We start from the raw sequence: 26883 nt of genomic DNA, 5'->3' as shown, positions 1-26883 counted from the left end.
TATGTAGGCGAACCGGGGACACCATGCGTAAGGCTGGTGCCATGTATGCCGGCCCGAGGAGACGCACTGGAGACCAGACGCGTTGAGCCGGCTTCATGGCACCTGGCTCAATGCCCAATCTAGCCCTACCAGTGCGGGGAGGTGGAATAACCCGCACCGGGCTATGAACACGTACAGGAGACACCGTGCGCTCTACTGCGTAACACGGTGTCTGCCCGTACTCCCGCTCTCCACGGTTAGCCTGGGAAGTGGGCGCAGGTCTCCTACCTGCCCTCGGTCCACGACCTCTTAACCCCCCCCCCAAGAAATGTTTGGGTTGTACTTGCGGGCTTCCAGCCTTGCCTCCGTGCTGCCTCCTCATCCTCTCGGCTTTCGCTGCCTCCAGCTCTTCACGAGGGAGGCGATATTCTCCCGGTTGTGCACAAGGTCCCTTACCATCCAATATTTCCTCCCATGTCCATGAATCCTTTATTCCTTGCTCCTGTTGCCACTTGACACGCTGCTTGATCCCTTGTTGGTGGGTAATTCTGTCACGATCGTCTTGCGGTGAGAGATTGGACCAAGGCGCAGCGTGTGAAAAATACAGCTTATTTTATTAGAAGAGAGAAAACCACGAACGAACACTATACACAAACTAACAAAATAACAAACAGACGACCATGAAGCTATATAGAAAAATAGTGCTGACACAAACACTACACATAGACAATTACCCACAAACACCTAAAGCCTATGGCTGCCTTAAATATGGCTCCCAATCAGAGACAACAATAACCAGCTGTCTCTGATTGAGAACCAAATCAGGCAACCATAGACTTTTCTAAACACCTACACTGAACACAACCCCATACATACTACAAAACCCCCTAAACAATACACACACCCTAAACTAGACAAAACACACAAACATCCCCCATGTCACACCCTGACCTAACTAAACTAATCAAGAAAATATATATAACAAAGGCCAGGGTGTGACAGTTAGGTTCTATCATTGTTGTAGATCAGGGTTAGGTTCTATCATTGTTGTAGATCAGGGTTAGGTCCTATCATTGTTGTAGATCAGCCTTAGATTCTATCATTGTTGTAGATCAGGGTTAGGTTCAATCATTGTTCTAGATCAGGGTTAGATCTTTCATTGTTGTAATCAGCTTTAGATTCTATCATTGTTCTAAATCAGGATTAGGTTCCATCGTTGTTCTAGATCAGTGTTATGGTGTATCATTGTTCTAAACCAGGGTTAGGTTCTATCATTGTTCTAAACCAGGATTAGGTTATATCATTGTTCTAAATAAGGGTTGGGTTCTATAATTGTTCTAAATCAGGGTTAGTTTCTATCATTGTTCTAAATCAGGGTTAGGTTCTATAGTTGTTCTAAATCAGGGTTAGGTTCTATCGTTGGTCAAAATCAGGGTTAGATTAAATCATTGTTGTAGATCAAGATCAGGTTCTATCAGTGTTGTAGATTAGGTTTAGGTTCTATCATTGTTCTAAATCAGGGTTAGGTTATATCGTTGTTCTAAATCAGGGTTAGGTTCTATCGTTGTTCTAAATCAGGGTTAGGTTCTATCATTGTTGTAGATCAGCTTTAGATTCTATGATTGTTATAAATCAGATTTAGATTCTATAATGTTTCTAAATCAGGATTAGGTTCTATCATTGTTGTAGATCAGGGTTAGGTTCTATCATTGTTGCAGATCAGATTAATATTCTATCAATGTTCTAAATCAGGATTAGGCTCAATCATTGTTCTGGATTATATTTAGGTTCTATCATTGTTGTAGATCAGTTTTAGATTCTATCATTGTTCTAAATCAGGATTAGGTTCTATCGTTGTTCAAGATCATGGTTAGTTTATATCATTGTTGGAGATCAGGGTTAGGTCAATCATTTTTCTGGATTTGGGTTAGATTCTATCATTCTTTTAAATCAGGATTAGGTTCAATCATTGTTCTAGATTAAGGTTAGGTTCTATCATTGTTGTAATCAGTTTTAGATTTTATCATTGTTCTAAATCAGGATAAGGTTCTATCATTGTTTCTAGATCAGGGTTAGGTTCTATCATTGTTGGAGATCAGAGTTAGGTACTGTTATTGTTCTTGATCAGTGTTATGTTGTATCATTGTTTCATATCAGCTTTAGATTCTATCATTGTTCTAACTCAGGATTAGACTCAGTCATTGTTCTAGATTAGGGTTAGTTTCTATCATTGTTCTAAATCAGCTTCAGATGTCATCATTGTTCTAAATCAGGTTTAGTTTCTATCATTGTTCTAGATCAGTGTTATGTTGTATCAGTGTTGCATATCAGCTTTAGATTCTATCATTGTTCTAAATCAGGATAAGGTTCTATCATTGTTCTAGATTAGGGTTAGTTTCTGTCATTGTTGTAGATCAGGGTTAGGTTCTATCATTGTTCTACATCAGCTTTAGATGCTATCATTGTTCCAAATCAGCGTTTGGTTCTATTATTGTCGTAGATCAGGGTTAGATTCCATCATTGTTCTAGATCAGCTTTAGATACTATCATTGTTCTAAATCAGGGTTATGTTCTATCATTGTTCTATATCTGGGTTAGGTTATAATCATTGTTCTAGATCAGGGTTAGGTTCTATTGTTGTTGTTCAGGGTTAGGCTCTATTTTTGTTGTTGTTCAGGGTTAGGCTCTATTTTTGTTCTAGATCAGCTTTAGATTGTATCGTTGTTTTAGTCAGGGATTAAATTAAATCAAATTGTATTTGTCACATGCGCCGAATACAACATGTGTAGTAGACCTTACAGTGAAATGCTTACTTACAAGCCCTTAACCAACAATGTAGTTTTAAGAGAAAAAACTATGTAAAAATGTTTTTACAAATAATTAAAGAGCAGTAGTAAAGCTATGTTATATCATAAATATAGATCTACTACCATTCTAGATCAGCATTATATTCTACTAACATTCTAGATCAACATTATATTCTACTAACATTCTAGATCAGCATTATATTCTACTAACATTCTAGATCAGCATTAGAATCAACTAACATTCTAGATCCACATTTAATTCTACTAACATTCTAGATCCACATTTAATTCTACTAACATTCTAGATCAACATTTAATTCTACTAACATTCTAGATCAGCATTATATTCTACGACCATTCTAGATCAGCATTATATTCTACTAACATTCTAGATCAACATTTAATTCTACTACCATTCTAGATCAGCATTATATTCTACTACCATTCTAAATCAGCATTATATTCTACTACCATTCTAGATCAGCATTATATTCTACTAACATTCTAGATCAGCATTAGATTCCACTACCATTCTAAATCAGCATTATATTCTACTACCATTCTAGATCAGCATTATATTCTACTAACATTCTAGATCAGCATTATATTCTACTACCATTCTAAATCAGCATTATATTCTACTACCATTCTAGATCAGCATTATATTCTACTAACATTCTAGATCAGCTTTAGAATCAACTAACATTCTAGATCAGCATTTAATTCTACTAACATTCTAGATCCACATTAGATTCTACTACCATTCTAGATCAGCATTATATTCTACTACCATTCTAGATCAGCATTATATTCTACTACCATTCTAGATCAGAATTATATTCTACTAACATTCTAGATCAGCTTTAGAATCAACTAACATTCTAGATCAGCATTTAATTCTACTACCATTCTAGATCAGCATTAGATTCTACTAACATTCTAGATCAGCATTATATTCTACTAACATTCTAGATCCACATTTAATTCTACTAACATTCTAGATCAGCATTAGATTCTACTACCATTCTAGATCCACATTAGATTCTACTAACATTCTAGATCCACATTAGATTCTACTACCATTCTAGATCAGCATTAGATTATACTACCATTCTAGATCAGCATTATATTCTACTACCATTCTAGATCAGCATTAGATTCTACTAACATTCTAGATCAGCTTTATATTCTACTACCATTCTAGATCAGCATTTAATTCTACTAACATTCTAGATCAGCATTATGTTCTACTAACATTCTAGATCAACATTAGATTCTACTACCATTCTAGATCAACATTAGATTCTACTACCATTCTAGATCAGCATTAGATTCTACTAACATTCTCGATCCGCTTTAGAATCAACTAACATTCTAGATCAGCATTTGATTCTACCAATGTTCCAGATCAGCATGAATGGGATTGTTCACCCAAATTACAAAATGGCGTCTTTGCCCTGTAAGCAGTGTATGGACAAAGTATGACAGAAATCTATGATTTAGTTTAGTTTCCACATGCTAACGTTTTAGCATTGGCATGAATCCCATTCATGTCATGGGACCGATATTAGCATTTTTCGCACATGTCCAAATCATCTGACATGATTGTACAGGTCAACAAAGTCGCTTATAGATGATTCGAACATGATGAGCAGATTATTTGTATATATGTCCCATGACTTGAATGGGATTCATGTCACAAATGCTAAAATGTTAGCATGTGGAAACAGTGCCAGGGGAACTGAACAAAAGCATGGATTGCTGTCATACCTTGTCTATCGACTGCTTACATGGTAAGGAAACAAATGTGTCATTTTCTCATTTGGGTGAACTATCCCTTTAAGTTCTAACAATGTTCCACACTGAACAATAATATAAGCTTAACATGTAAAGTGTTGGTCCTATGTTTCATGAGCTGCAATAAAAGATCCCAGACATTTTACGCACACATTTGTTAACGTCCCTCTTAGTGAGCATTTCTCCTTTGCCAAGATAATCCATCCACCTGACAGGTTGTGGCATATCAAGAATCTGATTAAACAGCATGATCATTACACAGGTGCATCTTGTGCAGGGGACAATAAAAGGCCATTCTAAAATGTGAAGTTTTGTCACAAAACACAATGCCACAAGTTTTGATGCAATTGGCATGCTGACTGCAGGAATGTCCACCAGAGCTGTTGAAGAATTGTATGTTCATTTCTCTACCATAAGCCGCCTCCAACATTGTTTTAGAAAATGTGGCACTATGTCCAAACGGCCTCACAACTGCAGACAACGTGTATGCCGTTGTGTGGGCGAGTGGTTTGCTGATGTCAACGTTGTGAACAGAGTGCCCCATGGTGGCGGTGGGGTTATGGTATGGGAAGGCATAAGCTACAGACAACGAACACAATTGCATTTTATCAATGGCAATTTGAATGCACAGAGATACTGTGACGAGATCCTGTGACGAGGCCCATTGTCGTGCCATTCATCCTCCGCCATCACCTCATGTTTCAGCATGATAATGCACGGCCCAATGTCGCAAGGATCTGTATAAAATTCCTGGAAGCTGAACATGTCCCAGTTTTTCCATGGCCTGCATACTCACCAAACATGTCACCCATTGAGCAGTTTGGGATGCTCTGTATGACAGCGTGTTCCAGTTTCCACCAATATCCAGCAACTTTGCACAGCCATTGAAGAGGAGTGGGACAACATTCCACAGGCCACAATCACCAACCTGATCAACTCTATGTGAAGGAGACGTGTCGTGTGTTTCTGATCCACGCCCCTAACTCGTTTAGAAGGCTTCTGTGACCAACCGTCAGTCGTGAAATCCGTAGATTAGGACCTAGTGAATTCATCTCAAATGACTGATTTCCTTAAATTAACTGTAACTCAGTAAAATCTTTGAAAATGTTGCATGTTGTTTTTATATTTTTGTTCAGTATAGATCAACGGTAGATTCTACCAACATTCTAGATCAGTGTTAGGTTCTACCACCGTTCTAGATGGTCAGCTTTCTCCTGGGTCTAATCCTTTTCTCTTATGTTTTACTGTGTTCTGTTGTTCAGCTGAGTTAGACTGTAGCATCACAGCACCAGAGAAACACAGTTAGACTGTAGCATCACAGCACCAGAGAAACACAGTTAGACTGTAGCATCACAGCACCAGAGAAACACAGTTAGACTGTATCATCACAGCACCAGAGAAACACAGTTAGACTATCATCACAGGACCAGAGAAACACAGACTGTATCATCACAGGACCAGAGAAACACAGCTAGACTGTTTCATCACAGGACCAGTGAAACACAGTTAGACTGTAGCATCACAGGACCAGAGAAACACAGTTAGTGTATTATCACAGGACCAGAGAAACACAGTTAGACTGTAGCATCACAGGACCAGAGAAACACAGTTAGTGTATTATCACAGGACCAGAGAAATGCAGCAGCCAAGCAGAACTGTCACTTGGAATTCAGTCAGATTGAAATGGAAACACAGAATCACATGTCTGCTGATTGTTCACAACACACCCGAGCAGGAAATGGACGTGCAGGTCTTTAAATGTCCTCTCCTGAATGCTATTTCCTCTAGAGCCAGACTACCTCTAAAATGAGAATGTTGCTATGTCACTACAGTCAGAGTATCTGTTGCTATGTCCCCTACAGTCAGAGTATATGTTGCTATGTCCCCTACAGTCAGAGTATCTGTTGCTATGTCCCCTACAGTCAGAGTATCTGTTGCTATGTCCCCTACAGTCAGAGTATCTGTTGCTATGTCCCCTACAGTCAGAGTATCTGTTGCTATGTCCCCTACAGTCAGAGTATCTGTTGCTATGTCCCCTACAGTCAGAGTATCTGTTGCTATGTCCCCTACAGTCAGAGTATCTGTTGCTATGTCCCCTACAGTCAGAGTATCTGTTGCTATGTCCCCTACAGTCAGAGTATCTGTTGCTATGTCCCCTACAGTCAGAGTATCTGTTACTATGTCCCCTACAGTCAGAGTATCTGTTGCTATGTCCACTACAGTCAGAGTATCTGTTGCTATGTCCCCTACAGTCAGAGTATCTGTTGCTATGTCCCCTACAGTCAGAGTATCTGTTGCTATGTCCCCTACAGTCAGAGTATCTGTTGCTATGTCCCCTACAGTCAGAGTATCTGTTGCTATGTCCCCTACAGTCAGAGTATCTGTTGCTATGTCCCCTACAGTCAGAGTATCTGTTGCTATGTCCCCTACAGTCAGAGTATCTGTTGCTATGTCCCCTACAGTCAGAGTATCTGTTGCTATGTCCCCTACAGTCAGAGTATCTGTTGCTATGTCCCCTACAGTCAGAGTATCTGTTGCTATGTCCACTACAGTCAGAGTATCTGTTGCTATGTCCCCTACAGTCAGAGTATCTGTTGCTATGTCCCCTACAGTCAGAGTATCTGTTGCTATGTCCCCTACAGTCAGAGTATCTGTTGCTATGTCCCCTACAGTCAGAGTATCTGTTGCTATGTCCCCTACAGTCAGAGTATCTGTTGCTATGTCCCCTACAGTCAGAGTATCTGTTGCTATGTCCCCTACAGTCAGAGTATCTGTTGCTATGTCCCCTACAGTCAGAGTATATGTTGCTATGTCCCCTACAGTCAGAGTATCTGTTGCTATGTCCCCTACAGTCAGAGTATCTGTTGCTATGTCCCCTACAGTCAGAGTATCTGTTGCTATGTCCCCTACAGTCTGATTATATGTTACTATGGCCCATACAGTCAGATCATCTGTTGCTATGTCCCCTACAGTCAGAGTATATGTTGCTATGTCCCCTACAGTCAGAGTATCTGTTGCTATGTCCCCTACAGTCAGAGTATCTGTTGCTATGTCCCCTACAGTCAGAGTATCTGTTGCTATGTCCCCTACAGTCTGATTATATGTTACTATGGCCCATACAGTCAGATCATCTGTTGCTATGTCCCCTACAGTCAGAGTATCTGTTGCTATGTCCCCTACAGTCAGAGTATCTGTTGCTATGTCCCCTACAGTCTGATTATATGTTACTATGGCCCATACAGTCAGATCATCTGTTGCTATGTCCCCTACAGTCAGATCATCTGTTACTATGGCCCATACAGTCAGAGTATCTGTTGCTATGTCCCCTACAGTCAGATCATCTGTTGCTATGTCCCCTACAGTCAGATCATCTGTTACTATGGCCCATACAGTCAGAGTATCTGTTGCTATGTACAGTCAAAGTATATGTTGCTATGTGCAGTTAGACTATGTTACTCTGTTCCCTACAGTCACTATCTGTTGCTATGTCCCCTACAGTCTGATTATATGTTACTATGGCCCATACAGTCAGATCATCTGTTGCTATGTACAGTTAGACTATGTTACTCTGTCCCCTACAGTCTGACTTCCCCTACACTGAGAATGTCCCCAGCATTAAGATCCCCATGGACATGATGGAGCAGGAACCTTTCTTAGGTGATAAAGCATCCGACAGTGAGTAGAGCTGTCCTGTCTGACCGACCGACGGATGGAAGAACCCCCTCTTCCTCTTTCACTCCTACTCTGCTCTGCAGTTTCTCTCTCTCTGCCTTCAGTTTTTAGTGGGGGAGGTGTCACTTCCTGATTCTCTCTGCATGACTCTAAGTCTCTCTCTCTCTCTCTCTCTCTCTCTCTGTTGTCTCCCATCTCCCTCTCTTTTTCTCACTCTCTCTCACCCACTCTCTCAATTCAATTCAATTTAAATTTAAAGGGCTTTATTGGCATGGGAAACTTGTGTATATATTGTCAAAGCAAGTGAAATAGATAATAAACAAAAGTGAAATATACAATAAAAAATGTACAGTAAACATTACACAAAAGTTCCAAAAGAATGAAGACATTTCAAATGTCATTATGTCTATATACAGTGTTGTAATGATGTGTAAATAGTTAAAGTACAAAAGAGAAAATCTATAAACATAAATATGAGTTGTAATTACAGTGGTGTTTGTTCTTCACTGGTTGCCCTTTTCTTGTGGCAACAGGTCACAAATCTTGCTGCTGGGATTGCACACTGTGGTATTTCACCCAATAAATATGGGAGATCATCAAAAATAGATTATTTGTGGGTCTTTCTAATCTCAGGGAAATATTTGTCTCTAATATGGTCATACATCTCGCAGGAGGTTAGGAAGTGCAGCTCAGTTTCCACCTCATTTTGTGGGCAGTGAGCACATAGCCTGTCTTCTCTTGAGAGTCAGGTCTGCCTACGGCGGCCTTTCTCAATAGCAAGGCTATGCTCACTGAGTCTGTACATAGTCAAAGCTTTCCTTAATTTTTGGTCAGTCATAGTGGTCAGGTATTCTGCCACTGTGTACTCTCTGTTTGTTTTTGTTAATTCTTTCCAATGCGTCAAGTAATTATCTTTTTGTTTTCTAATGATTCGGTTGGGTCTAATTGTGTTGCTGTCCTAGGGCTCTGTGGGGCCTGTTTGTGTTTGTGAACAGAGCTCCAGGACAGCTTGCTTAGGGGACTCTTCTCCAGGTTCATCTCTCTGTAGGTGATGGCTCTGTTATGGAAGGTTTGGGAATTGCTTCCTTTTAGGTGGTTGTAGAATTTAATGGCTCTTTTCTGGATTTTGATAATTAGTGGGTATCGGCCTAATTCTGCTCTTCATGCATTATTTCGTGTTTTACGTTTTACACCGGGGATATTTTTGCAGAATGCCTTCATTTGGTGTTTGTCCAATTTTGTGAATTCTTGGTTGGTGAGCAGACCTCACCAACTATAAAGGGCAATGGGTTCTATAACTGATTCAAGTATTTTTAGCCAGATCCCAATTGGAATGTCGAATGATATGTTCCTTTTGATGGCATAGAAGGCCCTTCTTGATTGGGGACAGAAGCACCAGATCATCAGCAAACAGTAGACATTTTACTTTGATTTCTAGTCAGGTGAGGCCAGGTGCTGCAGACTGTTCTAGTGCCCTTGCCAATTCATTGATTTATACAGTATGTTGAAGAGGGTGGGGCTCAAGCTACACACTGTGAGGCACGCAATAGATATTTTTCTTTATTTTTACTCTTTTCTGCATTGTAGAATAATAGTGAAGACATCACAACTATAAAATAACACCTGCCTTCCGCGTGTCCCGTATTCTGTAGTACAGACATGGCCTGCTCTCCCTTATGTAAGGAATTAGGCACTTTCTCATGTTTACTATAATATGTATTGTAGACTGCACAGTAGCCTAATAAACAAATAAACACATTTCGTTAACCTCACTAGGGTATGTGGGACGGTACCGTCCCACCTCGTCAACAGCCAGTGAAACTGCAGGGCGCCAAATTTAAAACAACAGAAATACCATAATTTAAATTCCTCAAACATACAAGTATTTTACACCATTTTAAAGATACACTTGTTGTAAATCCAGCCAAAGTGTCCGATTTCAAATAGGCTTTACGACGAAAGCACACCAAACGATTATGTTAGGTCAGAGCCAAGTCACAGAAAAAGACAGCCATTTCTCCAGCCAAAGAGAGGAATAACAAAAAGCAGAAATGGAGATAAAATGAATCACTAACCTTTGATCTTCATCAGATGACACTCATAGGACTTCATGTTACACAATACATGCATGTTTTGTTCGGTAAAGTTCATATTTATATCAAAAAATCTGAGTTTAGGCGGAACGCTACTGTCTCACTTGGTAAAAAGCCAGAGAAAATGCAGATCGCCAAATTCAAATTAATTACTATAAAAATTACTATTAAAATCAAAATTTCATTAAATCACACATGAAAGATACCAAATTAAAGCTACACTGGTTGTGAATCCAGCCAACATGTCAGAATTCAAATAGGCTTTTCGGCGAAAGCAAACGATGCTATTATCTGAGGATAGCACCATTGTAAACAAAGAGAGAGAAGCATATTTCAACCCTGCAGGCGCGACACAAAACGCAGAAATAAAAAATATAATTCATGCCTTACCTTTGACGAGCTTCTGTTGTTGGCACTCCATTACATCCCATAAACATCACAAATGGTCCTTTTGTTCGATTAATTCTGTCGATATATATCCAAAATGTCCATTTATTTGGCGCGTTTGATCCAGAAAAACACCGGTTCCAACTTGTGAAACGTGACTACAAAATATCTCAAAGGTTAGCTGTAAACTTTGCCAAAAAATGTCAAACTACTTTTATAATACAACTTTAGGTATTTTTTTACGTAAATAATCGATAAAATTGAAGACGGGATGATCTGTGTTCAATACAGGATTAAAACCAACTGTAGCTAGCTTTCTGGTCACGCGCTTCTAACAAACAGGACACTTCGAGTGACCCTCATTCAAGATGGCCGTACTTCTTCATTACACAAAGGAATAACCTCAACCAATTTCTAAAGACTGTTGACACCCAGTGGAAGTGGTAGGAATTGCAAGAAGGTCCCTTAGAAATCTGGTTTCCCAATGAAACCTTATTGAAAAGAGAGTGACCTCAAAAAAAAAATGGAAAGGTCCTCGGGGTTTCGCCTGCTAAATAAGTTATGTTATACTCACAGACATGATTCAAACAGTTTTAGAAACTTCAGAGTGTTTTCTATCCAAATCTACTAATAATATGCGTATCTTATTTTCTGGGGATGAGTAGCTGGCAGTTTAATTTGGGCTTTTCATCCAAAATTCCGAATGCTGCCCCCTACCCAAGAGAAGTTAATAAAATAATGATAAATAAATACTTTTTCAAAATGCAGATGTTGATTTAGTTATGGATCCATAACGAATTACTATGGGAATACATATCACTGATTTACAGAAATATTGGAACAAAGTTGTCTAATGAAGGAAAACAATGTAGAATCCTCCAATCCTGTAGCCTACTCCCGACCGTCACGTTGTACAACCCTGTAGCCTTCTCCCGACCGTCACATCCTCCAACCCTGTAGCCTACTCCCGACCGTCACGTTGTACAACCCTGTAGCCTTCTCCCGACCGTCACGTTGTACAGCGCCATATTTTCCGTTCTATCCTAACGGAAATCCTGAGGATTTAGTTTTTTTCACTTTTCTCTGAATAGAAACATCATAATATTAATCAAATTAATTAAACCAAATTTCTTAAAATCAGTCCCATATACTATGTTATTACACAAAAAGGTTTTAAACTCTCTAGTAATGCCAATACGGAATACTATGAAATGCCTCTCAAAGATGCCCTCTGGTGGTCCAACTAGCAGTAACTTGCAGTAACAGAAAAAATGGCTGACAATTACATGACATGCCACAGAATGCTGCAGCAGCACGCAAGGTGTGCCGCAGTGTGACACAACTTTTAAAGGAGGAACCACTGTAGATATGTGGTACTAGAGTAGTGGCCTAAGGGCACACACTTAAAGTGTTGTGAAATCTCTTGCGAAATGTAATGTTTTTATTTATTTATATCTGCCTTCATTTTGTTGAACCCCAGGAAGAGTAGCTGCTGCCCTGGCAGGAACTAATGGAGAACCTTAATAAATACAAAAATACAATTATATTGCCCGCTAATGTTCAGTCCCTGGACAATAAAGTACACGAGTTGAGGGTCATGCCTCTCTCCAGATATACTGTTCCAGGGGTTCTCTGTCCATCCCAGGAACAAAGAAAGGTGGAAGTGTGTGTTTCATGATTACCTACTCATGGTGTGATTGGTACAGGACCTCAAGTCCTTTTGTTCTCCCAATCTGGAATACCTCACCATCAAAATGGAGACAGCAGAGAACTATCTTTGGTCATCATGGCCGTATATATTCCCGCTCAATCCGACACTGCGACGGATCTCAAGGAACTGCACTAGACTTCGTGCAAAATGGAAACTTCAAATCCTGAGGCCGCATTTATTTTAGCTGGGGACATCAGTAAAGGAAAATCTGAGGAAAACGCTACCGAAGTGTGTGCTACTCGCTCATCAAGATATCTTGACGATTGCTACTTCCTCTTCCGGAAAGGCTACAAGGCCCTCCACCACCGTCCCTTCGGCAAATCTGATCATTCCTCCATTATGCTCCCCCCCTCTTATAGTCAGAAACTTCCTCTAAGAATAGTATTTACGTATACACTGACTCAGTGACTGGTTTCATCAGGAAGTGCACAGAGGATGTTGTTCCCACTGTGATGATTAGATCTTATCCAAACCAAACACCTTGGATAGATGACATAATTTGCGCAAACCTGAAAGCACCAACCACCGCAGCTAACCACGGCAAGGTGACTGGGAACTTGGACGAGTACAAACAGTCCCACTATGCCCTCCGTAAACAGGCAAAACGACAGTACCGGGACAAAGTGACGTCGAAATTCAATTGCTCAGAGAGTAGACGTATGTGGCAGGGACTCCAGACAATCACAGATTATAAAGGGGGAACCAGCCATGCCTTGCTCATGGACAAGCTAAACACCTTGTTCGTGGAAAACACAATCCCAACAGATCCACGGAGGATGCAATCGCCATTGCACTGCACACTGCCCTATTCCACATGGACAAGTGGACTATCTATGTGAGAATGCTGTTCATCCCTCCAAGCTCATCACTAAGCTCCTGGGTCTGAAACCTACCCTGTGCAACGGGGTCCTGGACTTCCTGACGGGCCTACCCCACTACTGACCCTCAACATGGGGGCCCCACAGGGGTGCATGCTCATCCCCCTCCTGTACTCCCTGTTCACCCATGAATACGTGGCCATGCATGTCTCCAACTGAATCATCAAGTTTGCAGATAACACAACAGTGGTAGTTCTGATTACCAACAATGACAAGACAGCCTACAGGAAGGAGGTGAGGGCCCTGGTGGAGTGGTTCCAGGAAAATAACCTCTCCCTCAACATCAACAAAACAAAGGAGCAGATCGTGGACTTCAGGAGACAGCAGAGAACACACCCCCAACCACATCGACTGGGCCGAGGAGAGGGTGAAAAGCTTGATGCCCCTTCAGCATGCTGACAACCTGAAAGGGTCCATCCACATTCACCTTCTTGGTGAAGAAGGTATAACGGCTCTTCTTTAACCTCAGGAGGATAAAAGAAATGTGTCTTGGCCCCGAAGACTCTCACAAACTTCTACACATCCACCATTGAGAGCATCCTGTCGGGCTGTATCACCGCCTGGTACGGAAATTTCACCGCCCACAGGGCTCTCCAGAGGGTGGTTCAGTCAGCCCAAAACATCACCTTGGGCACACTGCTTGCCCTCCAGGACATCTACAGCACCCGATGTCACAGGAAGGCCAAGAAGATCATCAAGAACCTCAGTCACCCGAGCCACTGCCTGTTCACCCCGCTACCATCTAGAAGAAGAAGACCGAGTACAGGTCCATCAAAGACTAAGAGACTAAAAAACAGCTTCTATCTCAAGGCCATCAGACTGTTAAATAGTCACAACTAGCTGGCCTCCAACTAGTACCCTGCCCTGAACGTAGTCACTGTTGCTAGCTGGCTACCACCCGGTTCTCTACCCTGCACCTTAGAGACTGCTGGCCTATGTACATAGTCATTGAACACTGGTCACTTTAATAATGTTTACATACTGTTTAACACACTTTATTAAAGTGCATTCTGTAAGTATTCAGACCCCATAACTTTTTCCACATTTTGTTATGTTACAGCCTTATTCTAAAATGGATTAAATCGTTTTTCCCCCTCATCAATCTACACACAATACGCAATAATGACAAAGCAAAAACAGGTTTTTAGAAAATATTGCAAATTTATTACGGTGGTGCCAGGTTTCCTCCAGACGTGGGTGTGTGTAGGAGGGGGGGAGTTGTCAGGATGGCTGGGGGGCTGATGATGGTGGTGATGGAGAGTCTGCTGAGTTGGTGGATCCTGCCTTGTCTGTCCTGCTGTGGTGTTAACATGGGCTGTTCTGTTGGCTTCACGCTCCCCGTAGCCGATGTAAGCAAGACCTTTAAACAGGTCAACATTCACAAGGCCACAGGGCCAGATGGATTACCAGGACGTGTAGTCTGAGCATGCGCTGACCAACTGGCAAGTGTCTTCACTGACATTTTCAACCTCTCCCTGGCCGAGTCTGTAATACCTACATGTTTCAAGCAGACCACCATTATTCCTGTGCCCAAGAAAGCGAAGGTAACCTGCCTAAATTACTACCTCCCCGTAGCACTCATGTCAGTAACCATGAAGTGCTTTGAAAGGCTGGTCATGGCTCACATCAACACCATTATCCCGGAAACTCTAGACCCACTTAAACTCCAAATACTGCCCAACAGATCCACAGATGACACAATCTCAATCGCACTCCACACTGCCCTTTCCCACCTGGACAAAAGGAACACCTATGTGAGAATGCTGTTCATTGACAACAGCTTCAACACCATAATGCCCACGAAGCTCATCACTAAGCTAAGGACCCTGGGACTAAACACTTCCCTCTGCAACTGGATCCTGGACTTCCTGACGGGCCGCCCCCTGGTGGTAAGGGTAGGCAACACCACATCTGCCACACTGATCCTCAACACTGGGGCCCCTCAGGGGTGTGTTTAGTCCCCTCCTGTACTCCCTGTTCACCCACGACTGAATGGCCAAACACGGCTCCAACATCATCATTAGGTTTGCTGACGACACAACAGTGGTAGACCTGATCAACAACAACGATGAGACAGCCTATTGGGAGGAGGTCAGAGACCTGGCAGTGTGGTGCCAGAATAACAACCTCTCCCTCAACGTGATCAAGACAACGGAGGTGATCGTGGACTACTGGAAAAGGAGGGCCGAACACGCCCCCATTCACATTGAGGGGGGTGTAGTGGAGTGAGTTTCAAGGTCCTTGGTGTCCATATCACCAACAAATTAACATGGTCCAACACACCAAGATAGTCGTGAAGAGGGCACGACAAAGCCTATTCCCCCTCAGGAAACTAAAAAGATTTGGCATGGGTCCTGAGATCCTCAAAAGGTTCTGCAGCTGCAACATGGAGAGAATCCTGACTGGTTGCATCACTGCCTGGTACGGCAACTGCTTGGCATTATAACTTAGGCACTACAGAGGCACTCTCACTCTGTCCCTCTCTCTCTCACTCACTCCTCTCTCTCTCACTCTGTCCCTCTCTCTCTCACTCCTCTCTCTCTCACTCTGTCCCTCCTCTCTTTCACTCTGTCCCTCTCTCTCTCACTCACTCCTCTCTCTCTCACTCTGTCCCTCCTCTCTCTCACTCTGTCCCTCTCTCTCTCACTCACTCCTCTCTCTCTCACTCTGTCCCTCTCTCTCTCACTCCTCTCTCTCTCACTCTGTCCCTCCTCTCTTTCACTCTGTCCCTCTCTCTCTCACTCACTCCTCTCTCTCTCACTCTGTCCCTCCTCTCTCTCACTCTGTCCCTCTCTCTCTCACTCACCCCCTGCTCTCTCTCTCATGCTAGTCCTCCGCGGTCTCTTAACTTAAGTTAATCAGTGTTTGATCTTTACTTCTCTCTGTCTGGTCACCTGACCCTGTTCACTTCTAATCATTCATCTGAAGCACCATCACATGTGCCTGTAAGGTGCTTCAGATGTTTTCAAAGGCTTTGGGATACTCCCACCTTTTCTTCCTGCTTGGTCTAATACACTGTTTAAAAGCTGACATATTGGTGATTCTGGGGTGTTGTGCATAGAGAACCTTCCATGTTGATAAGCCGACCTCCTTCAAACAAACCATATTTGATGTTTGGCAATGCTGGAACACCGGCCAGGAATCAATCAAAGGCACATTGTCGACAAGAGCACCTCATTTTACTTTTGAAGGTCATTTATTCTGGAACCGAGATCTGCAGTGTTCACTGTGAATTCGATCTGTGAATTCGATCTGTGAATTCGATCTGTGAATTCGATCTGTGAATTCGATCTGTGAATCCGATGGAGAACGTAGGGTACATTGCACATGAAAGGTGCATCAAGGCAGTGGGCCTCTGATTGAATCCCGGCCATCCTCTTGAAATGCATTTTTCAGCATGTTCATAACATCACTGTGGTAGCAACAGAAAAGCACATATCATCAGCAATACCTTTGTTGCATTACTAAACTCAAAGCATGCATTACTACAAAAATGCACTCTTCACTGTGATAATGTTGATTTCAACAAAAATAATCCTAGAAGAAATAGTCAAACTCCGCTTTGTCAGTTTACTAGTAGTGATGTGAAGCCAGGTGTGATGTAATGACTGATATGGGATGATGGCTTAATGTCTGTCTGTCTGTCTGTCTGTCTGTCTGTCCTCCCCAGGAGATAAATCCTCATCATTCCTGGATCGACACTCATCGTGCTGAGCAGCTGCTCTTCTACCAGGCCAACTGTCAGTCAAGGTGAGACCTCATTTACAGAGGTGTGTGTGTGTGTGTGTGTGTGTGTGTGTGTGTGTGTGTGTGTGTGTGTGTGTGTGTGTGTGTGTGTGTGTGTGTGTGTGTGTGTGTGTGTGTGTGTGTGTGTGTGTGTGTGTGTGTGTGTGTGTGTGTGTGTGTGTGTGTGTATATAGTGGTTGGATGGTGGATGCTGAGGTCACATGGTTAGGGTCACATCGTAGACTTGGAAAGACGTCACATCATTGTATCTGTACCATTATGGCATCTGTGAGAGCATGGGCAAACAAACTGAAAGGGTGCATACTGCCACCTGGAGGATGTTGTCTGAACAGGTATAAAGACAAGGTTGGTGATTTACTGCCCCCTGGAGGATGTTGTCTGAACAGGTATAAAGACAAGGTTGGTGATTTACTGCCCCCTGGAGGGTGTTGTCTGAACAGGTATAAAGACAAGGTTGGGGATTTACTGCCCCCTGGAGGGTGTTGTCTGAACAGGTATAAAGACAAGGTTGGTGATTTACTGCCCCCTGGAGGGTGTTGTCTGAACAGGTATAAAGACAAGGTTGGGGATTTACTGCCCCCTGGAGGGTGTTGTCTGAACAGGTATAAAGACAAGGTTGGTGATTTACTGCCCCCTGGAGGGTGTTGTCTGAACAGGTATAAAGACAAGGTTGGGGATTTACTGCCCCCTGGAGGGTGTTGTCTGAACAGGTATAAAGACAAGGTTAGTGATTTACTGCCCCCTGGAGGGTGTTGTCTGAACAGGTATAAAGACAAGGTTGGTGATTTACTGCCCCCTGGAGGATGTTGTCTGAACAGGTATAAAGACAAGGTTGGTGATGTACTGCCCCCTGGAGGGTGTTGTCTGAACAGGTATAAAGACAAGGTTGGGGATTTACTGCCCCCTGGAGGGTGTTGTCTGAACAGGTATAAAGACAAGGTTGGGGATTTACTGCCCCCTGGAGGGTGTTGTCTGAACAGGTATAAAGACAAGGTTGGGGATTTACTGCCCCCTAGAGGGTGTTGTCTGAACAGGTATAAAGACAAGGTTGGTGGTTTGCTGCCCCCTGGAGGGTGTTGTCTGAACAGGTATAAAGACAAGGTTGGTGATTTACTGCCCCCTGGAGAGGGTGTTGTCTGAACAGGTATAAAGACAAAGTTGGTGATTTACTGCCCCCTGGAGGATGTTGTCTGAACAGGTATAAAGACAAGGTTGGTGGTTTGCTGCCCCCTGGAGGGTGTTGTCTGAACAGGTATAAAGACAAGGTTAGTGATTTACTGCCCCCTGGAGGATGTTGTCTGAACAGGTATAAAGACAAGGTTGGTGATTTACTGCCCCCTGGAGGGTGTTGTCTGAACAGGTATAAAGACAAGGTTGGTGATTTACTGCCCCCTAAAGGGTGTTGTCTGAACAGGTATAAAGACAAGGTTGGTGATTTACTGCCCCCTGGAGGGTGTTGTCTGAACAGGTATAAAGACAAGGTTGGTGATTTACTGCCCCCTGGAGGGTGTTGTCTGAACAGGTATAAAGACAAGGTTGGTTATTTACTGCCCCCTGGAGGGTGTTGTCTGAACAGGTATAAAGCCAAGGTTGGTGATTTACTGCCCCCTGGAGGGTGTTGTCTGAACAGGTATAAAGACAAGGTTGGTTACTGCCCCCTGGAGGGTGTTGTTTGAACAGGTATAAAGACAAGGTTGGTGATTTACTGCCCCCTGGAGGGTGTTGTCTGAACAGGTATAAAGACAAGGTTGGTGATTTACTGCCCCCTGGAGGGTGTTGTCTGAACAGGTATAAAGCCAAGGTTGGTGATTTACTGCCCCCTAGAGGGTGTTGTCTGAACAGGTATAAAGACAAGGTTGGTTACTGCCCCCTGGAGGGTGTTGTTTGAACAGGTATAAAGACAAGGTTGGGGATTTACTGCCCCCTGGAGGGTGTTGTTTGAACAGGTATAAAGACAAGGTTGGTGATTTACTGCCCCCTGGAGGGTGTTGTCTGAACAGGTATAAAGACAAGGTTAGTGATTTACTGCCCTCTGGAGGGTGTTGTCTGAACAGGTATAAAGACAAGGTTGGTGATTTATTGCCCCCTGGAGGGTGTTGTCTGAACAGGTATAAAGACAAGGTTGGTGATGTACTGCCCCCTGGAGGATGTTGTCTGAACAGGTATAAAGACAAGGTTGGGGATTTACTGCCCCCTGGAGGGTGTTGTCTGAACAGGAATAAAGACAAGGTTGGTGATTTACTGCCCCCTGGAGGGTGTTGTCTGAACAGGTATAAAGACAAGGTTGGTGATTTACTGCCCCCTGGAGGGTGTTGTCTGAACAGGTATAAAGACAAGGTTGGTGATTTACTGCCCCCTGGAGGGTGTTGTCTGAACAGGTATAAAGACAAGGTTGGTGATTTACTGCCCCCTGGAGTTATGGAATATTTCCTCACCAGTATAATTCATTGGCTGATCCCTCCTGAAGACCCGGATGGATTCATGTGGTCCTTCCCATAAGATGTCCCACTCCATTGACCACTTCAAAATGGGGAATCTATGAATTAATATGAATTAATGTGATGTTATTAAAAAAAGTTGTCTGTCCGTTTGTGTCACAGTCCAGAGATGAGTCCACTCAACGTGCCTCAGATTAGGATCGAGATGGACCCTGATGACAACGGTTACCGCTGGAAGAGCCGAGGGTCTGAGACCTCTCTGTAGCCCCTACATCTCAACAGCCCCAAGACCCTCGTCCATGCCCCAAGACCCTCGTCCATGCCCCAAGACCCTCGTCCATGCCCCAAGACCCTCGTCCATGCCCCAAGACCCTCCTTCATGCCCCAAGACCCTCCTTCATGCCCCAAGACCCTCCTTCATGCCCCAAGACCCTCCTTCATGCCCCAAGACCCTCGTCAATGCCCCAAGACCCTCCTTCATGCCCCAAGACCCTCGTCCATGCCCCAAGACCCTTGTCCACTCCCCAAGACCCTCCTTCATGCCCCAAGACCCTCGTCCATGCCCCAAGACCCTCGTCCATGCCCCAAGACCCTCGTCCATGCCCCAAGACCCTCCTCCACGCCCCAAGACCCTCCTCCACGCCCCAAGACCCTCCTCCACGCCCAAGACCCTCCTTCATGCCCCAAGACCCTCCTTCATGCCCCAAGACCCTCGTCAATGCCCCAAGACCCTCCTTCATGCCCCAAGACCCTCGTCCATGCCCCAAGACCCTTGTCCACTCCCCAAGACCCTCCTTCATGCCCCAAGACCCTCGTCCATGCCCCAAGACCCTCGTCCATGCCCCAAGACCCTCGTCCATGCCCCAAGACCCTCCTCCACGCCCCAAGACCCTCCTCCACGCCCCAAGACCCTCCTCCACGCCCAAGACCCTCCTCCACGCCCCAAGACCCTCCTCCACGCCCCAAGACCCTCCTCCACGCCCCAAGCCCCTCTCCACGCCCCAAGCCCCTCCTCCGCGCCCCAAGACCCTCCTCCGCGCCCCAAGACCCTCCTCCACGCCCCAAGACCCTCCTTCATGCCCCAAGACCCTCGTCCATGCCCCAAGACCCTCTTTCATGCCCCAATACCCTCCTTCATGCCCCAAGACCCTCGTCCACTCCCCAAGACCCTCGTGCACGCCCCAAGACCCTCGTCCACGCCCCAAGACCCTCGTCCACGCCCCAAGACCCTCGTCCACGCCCCAAGACCCTCGTCCATGCCCCAAGACCCTCGTCCATGCTTCAAGACCCTCCTTCATGCCCCAAGACCCTCGTCCACGCCCCAAGACCCTCGTCCATGCCCCAAGACCCTCGTCCACGCCCCAGACCCTCCTTCATGCCCCAAGACCCTCCTCACACAAACACTCATCACCAACAATACTCACACTTGAATTGTTTTAAACAATTGTTATTTGCTTTCTGTTTTCCAAAAACCAATAATGAAAATAGTGATTATCTGAAACTTGACCAAGTGAAGGGAGGAGTTGAGCCTCCCAGGGATCAACCAATAGGAATAGGAGAACATTGTTTCATCACTAGATCTTTCAGTTTTTACAGCTACTGCTGTAGGTTCATCTGTCTTCCTTGTTCTGAAGCAGTGTGTCTGACACATCTAACTCCTTTCTACTGTTCTATGGTTCTACTGTTCTACTGTTCTATGGTCCTACTGTTCTACGGCTCGATGGTTCTGCTGTTCTATGGTTCTACTGTTCTATGGTTCTACTGTTCTACTGTTCTATGGTTTTACTGTTCTACGGTTCTACTGATCTTCTGTTCTACGTTTCTGCTGTTCTATGGTTCTGCTGTTGAACACAGTTGTGTTCTCATTATTAGAGAAGCATGTAGAACCCATTCTGCTCTATTTTATATTTAGTTCTTCGTCTCATTTATTAGAAGTATAAAAGGAATTGCGGAAAGTAATATTTTGATTGATTTTGTAGCTCTACCTCTTATTTTATCTGCCAGACGGTGTGTGTTCATTTCTCTAGATGGACACAGCATGCAATATAGTTTATATGTCTTCTGTTCTTTTACCTCTTGAGATTAAATATAATATAACATCAGAGAAATACATGTGACATAGAGATATAATATAATTATTGCAATATAAAGTTAATTCACTTTTAAACAATGTTTGGTATTTTGTTTGTCTAGATGCATATTTTATATCACTTTTTCCCACTGGAGTTGTGATTGTAACACTTTACTGTTAACTGTAATGACCCTCTGTGAGACACACGGATACTGCAGCACTCATAGAGGCTTCCGTTTGGTTGGACCTGACATGTTGCAGAGCAGCCTTAAGTCTGACCAATGAAATAGGACATTGAAATGAAGTCTCTCTGAGTGCTGCAGTATCCGTGGGTCTCACAGAGGGTCTTCCTCTGTTTTGAACAATTATTATTTTGTACTTGTGTTAAATATCCACCATAATGTATGTTTGATAAGGGGAAGAGGTTTCAGAATCCGGTCTTCCCAATGTAACCTGCATGTCAGACTAATAACTGGTCTACTCCAGACTCCAGTCTTTCCAATGTAACCTGCATGTCGTACTAAGACCTCCATCCCAAAGTCTGAAGGTCACACCATGACCAATGTCGTCTGTGCACAGCTTGCAGACGTCCTATTGCTTCTGACCACAGAACATTGGCCTCCATTTTCTTTCAATTTCCTGAGGGTTCTACATGTGGAATTGTCAGAGTTAGTGGATACCCAGCATGTTATGGCCCTGCCCTTTACAGAGAGAGTTTGGACAGCGGTTCAGGGGACACAGTGAGGATTCAGAATGATGGCTGTTTTAACTAATAGCATCATAATGTTGACTGATTGTCTGGCTGACTGACTAACTGACTGTGTAAATAACCGTTTGACTGACTGTCTAAATTACTATCTGACTGTCTAAATTACTGTTTAAAGGACTGACTGACTGTCTAAATTACTGTCTGACTTACTTACGGACGGACTGTCTAAATGACTGTCTGACTGTCTAAATGACTGTCTGACTGTCTAAATTACTGTCTGACGGACTGTCTAAATGACTGTCTAAAGGACTGTCTGACTGACTTACGGACGGACTGTCTAAATGACTGTCTAAATGACTGTCTGACTGACTTACGGATGGACTGTCTAAATGACTGTCTGACTGACTGTCTAAATTACTGTTTAAAGGACTGACTGACTGTCTAAATGACTGACTGACGGACTGACTGTCTTTATGGTGCTCCCTGTCCAGAGGATGTTTAGACAGCGGTTCAGGGGACACAGTGATGCCTTTTCTGAACCCATTGATAATGATGGTTGTTTTATCTAATAGCATCATCATGTTGACTGACTGTCTAAATGAATGTCTGACTGACTGACTAACTAAATGACTGTCTGACTGACTGGCTGTCTAAATGACTGACTGACTGACTAACTAAATGACTGTCTAACAGACTGACTGTCTAAATGACTCTCTGACTGACTAACTAAATGACTGTCTGACTGTCTAAATGACTGTCTGACTGACTGGCTGTCTAAATGACTGTCTAACAGACTGACTGTCAGAGACAGTCAAACTAAATGACTCTCTGACTGACTAACTAAATGACTCTGACTGACTAACTAAATGACTGTCTGACTGTTTAAATTACTGTCTGACTGACTGACTGTCTAAATTACTTTTTTACTGACTGATTGACTGTCTGTCTGACTGGCAAACTGTCTAAATGACTGTGCACGTTCGAGCGGTTCACTTTTATCAAGTCTTCCAAAGTGTATTGCATTATGAGGGAAAAAAATGTCCGACTTGCGCCTACATAACGACTGCATGAACTTTACAAAACCATGTGATCAAAGGTCATGAACTTTTGGCTGCAGTCGACAGCAAGTTTCTGTAGTTGCTTTGTACCAACCTGATCCTGCATTGAGGGTGGGTCTATTGTCAACCAATCATTAGTTGTTTTTTTTTGACCCACGCGAACATGACAAAGGACGTGACTGAAACAGGAAACAACTTTGCCACGATTCATGTATTAAGTGTATATTTAAGTGATAATGCCTGAGAAGTCGGTGTTTGGAGGATATATTGGCATAGGTGTTGTTAACGTGTCAATATATCCTCCAAACACCGGCTACGAGGCCATTATCACTTTTATATAACAGGTTACCAACATATTCGTATAATGATTGACATTTTAATTAAAAACTTTATTTTGATGAATTGATTTATACCTTCATCCTTCCATGAGATATAGTCCCGACGCAAATCTAAAGTTGCTACCCAAGCCGTCTGGTCGTTCGTTCTATCGGTTCGGTTGCCAGAGACGCGACCCAGTCGTTGATTCTTTATGTTCTGTATGTTTTTTTTCTAAATGTTCCATTGCCATACTGGCTGGCAACGTTCTTATCCCATGCTTGCTAGCTAACCAAATACAGCTAACTCACAGTTATGTCAAACAGTACAGCCAGAATAACAGCAAAGTAGCTTCAATTGCGTTCGTTTAAGCTATTTCTAGTGACATTTATTTGGATACATCCATAGCAATGAGCTAATGGTGAGCGATTTCGCCTGGAATAGAAAATGTGCTCTCTCGTCAGGACACTGTTGTTCAGAGGAGCTGCAAAGACTAAAAACCAGCTGCTTTTCGTTTCGTTTTACCTTTTTTCTATCGACATTTCTCTGTATAGATCCATAAAATGATGCTGATTCATGACTGAGAAAAGCTGCCTGCCTGCCTGCCTGTCTGTCTCCTCCTGACTCCCAACACGTTCAATACTATGGGACATCTGGAGATTGAATTTAACATTGAATCTCCACTGTTGAAAACTAAATGTTAGTGAAAAGAAAATTTGAGATAATGTCTAGATGCTTTTTTATAGTGGAGATCAAGTTTATAAATTGCCTGGCTGGGCTGATGAACAGTGGATGGCGCAGTCAGATGGAACAGAGTAAATAAGCATTTTAACGTCATAGCTTCAGCCGCTGGTAACTTGTGGAATAGACAACGTCTAGAATGTGGTTTCAACCAATCAGCATCCAGGATTAGAACCACCCGTTGTATACGTACAACTTTATATATTTTGGGCTCTCTTTCACCAATTGATAGCACAATGTAAACACATACAGTGGGGAGAACAAGTATTTGATACACTGCCGATTTTGCAGGTTTTCCTGCTTACAAAGCATGTAGAGGTCTGTAATTTTGATCATAGGTACACTTCAACTGTGAGAGACGGAATCTAAAACAAAAATCCAGAAAATCACATTGTATGATTTTTAAGTAATTAATTTGCATTTTATTGCATGATATAAGTATTTGATACATCAGAAAAGCAGAACTTAATATTTGGTACAGAAACCTTTGTTTGCAATTACAGAGATCATACGTTTCCTGTAGTTCTTGACCAGGTTTGCACACACTGCAGCAGGGATTTTGGCCTACTCCTCCATACAGACTTTCTCCAGATCCTTCAGGTTTCGGGGCTGTCGCTGGGCAATACGGACTTTCAGCTCCCTCCAAAGACTTTCTATTGGGTTCAGGTCTGGAGACTGGCTAAGCCACTCCAGGACCTTGAGATGCTTCTTACGGAGCTACTCCTTACTTGCCCTGGCTGTGTGTTTCGGGTCGTTGTCATGCTGGAAGACCCAGCCACGACCCATCTTCAATGCTCTTACTGAGGGAAGAAGTTTGTTGGCCAAGATCTCGCGATACATGGCCCCATCCATCCTCCCCTCAATACGGTGCAGTCGTCCTGTCCCCTTTGCAGAAAAGCATCCCCAAAGAATGATGTTTCCACCTTCATGCTTCACAGTTGGGATGGTGTTCTTGGGGTTGTACTCATCCTTCTTCTTCCTCCAAACACGGCGAGTCGAGTTTAGACCAAAAAGCTCTATTTTTGTCTCATCAGACCACATGACCTTCTCCCATTCCTCCTCTGGATCATCCAGATGGTCATTGGCAAACTTCAGACGGGCCTGGACATGCGCTGGCTTGAGCAGGGGGACCTTGCGTGCGCTGCAGGATTTTAATCCATGACGGCGTAGTGTATTACTAATGGTTTTCTTTGAGACTGTGGTCCCAGCTCTCTTCAGGTCATTGACCAGGTCCTGCCGTGTAGTTCTGGGCTGATCCCTCACCTTCCTCATGATCATTGATGCCCCACGAGGTGAGATCTTGCGTGGAGCCCCAGACCGAGGGTGATTGACTGTCATCTTTAACTTCTTCCATTTTCTAATAATTGCGCCAACAGTTGTTGCCTTCTCACCAAGTTGCTTGCCTATTGTTCTGTAGCCCATCCTAGCCTTGTGCAGGTCTACAATTTTATCCCTGATGTCCTTACACAGCTCTCTGGTCTTGGCCATTGTGGAGAGGTTGAAGTCTGTTTGATTGAGTGTGTGGACAGGTGTCTTTTATACAGGTAATGAGTTCAAACAGGTGCAGTTAATACAGGTAATGAGTGGAGAACAGGAGGGCTTCTTAAAGAAAAACTAACAGGTCTGTGAGAGCCGGAATTCTTACTGGTTGGTAGGTGATCAAATACTTATGTCATGCAATAAAATGCAAATTAATTACTTAAAAATCATACAATGTGATTTTCTGGATTTTTGTTTTAGATTCCGTCTCTCACAGTTGAAGTGTACCTATGATAAACATAAACACCTCTACATGGTTTGTAAGTAGGAAAACCTGCAAAATCGGCAGTGTATCAAATACTTGTTCTCCCCACTGTATATTTACAGTTTGTGAGTGTGTGATATGGGGGTTGGAGAAATGTTTATATCAACATTATAAAGAGCAACTTTTATAAACAATGGCAACACTGCCATGTTATAATGAGTTTTGCTGTCCAAAAACCACATCAGTGTCCGTCTCCAACTTCACTCCTCAACTTTCGTCTACAGTCGGTTGCTTTCACCTTACCACAAACGAACCCACTGTCTGACTGGCTGACTGGCTGGCTGACTGGCTGACTGGCTGACTGGCTGGCTGGCTGTCTGACTGTCTGTCTGTCTGTCTGTCTGTCTGTCTGTCTGTCTGTCTGTCTGTCTGTCTGTCTGTCTGTCTGTCTGTCTGTCTGTCTGTCTGTCTGTCTGTCTGTCTGTCTGTCTGTCTGTCTGTCTGTCTGTTTGTGTCTGTCTAACTCCACTGCTCAAGCTCACTCTGTATCCAGTCAGTCTTGACCAGTGAGTCTGGGCCGATATTCAGAAAGCGTCTCAGAGTAGGAGCGCTGATCTAGGATCAGTTCCTTCCAGTTTATGTTATCCTATTAATTATGATGGACAAACTGATCCTAGATCAGTAGTCCTACTGTGAGATCCATTCCAGTTTATGTTATCCTATTAATTATGATGGA

At 43.3% G+C, this 26883-nt stretch overlaps 1 protein-coding gene across 3 annotated transcripts in view; it reads left to right on the top strand.

Moving 5' to 3' along the window:
• The window catches only part of slc4a4a (solute carrier family 4 member 4a), a 249535-nt gene extending 229621 nt beyond the window's left edge, over positions 1-19914 (top strand). For 2 of the 3 annotated variants that reach the window (XM_071404436.1, XM_071404437.1), the window contains 3 exons: positions 8165-8258; positions 16995-17074; positions 19672-19808. In XM_071404436.1, coding sequence (XP_071260537.1) covers positions 8165-8258; positions 16995-17038 — 138 coding nt within the window. In that variant the 3' untranslated portion in view covers positions 17039-17074; positions 19672-19808. Of the gene's footprint in view, positions 1-8164; positions 8259-16994; positions 17075-19671 lie in introns of all 3 variants that reach the window. The other variant, XM_071404435.1, reaches the window with a different exon arrangement.
• The last annotated feature ends 6969 nt before the right edge of the window (positions 19915-26883 follow it).

The sequence above is a fragment of the Salvelinus alpinus genome, chromosome 5 (assembly GCF_045679555.1).
Source record: "Salvelinus alpinus chromosome 5, SLU_Salpinus.1, whole genome shotgun sequence".
NCBI lineage: Eukaryota > Metazoa > Chordata > Actinopteri > Salmoniformes > Salmonidae > Salvelinus > Salvelinus alpinus.
Note: the sequence above shows the minus strand (reverse complement) of the source record. Positions and strands in the feature narration are given on the sequence as shown.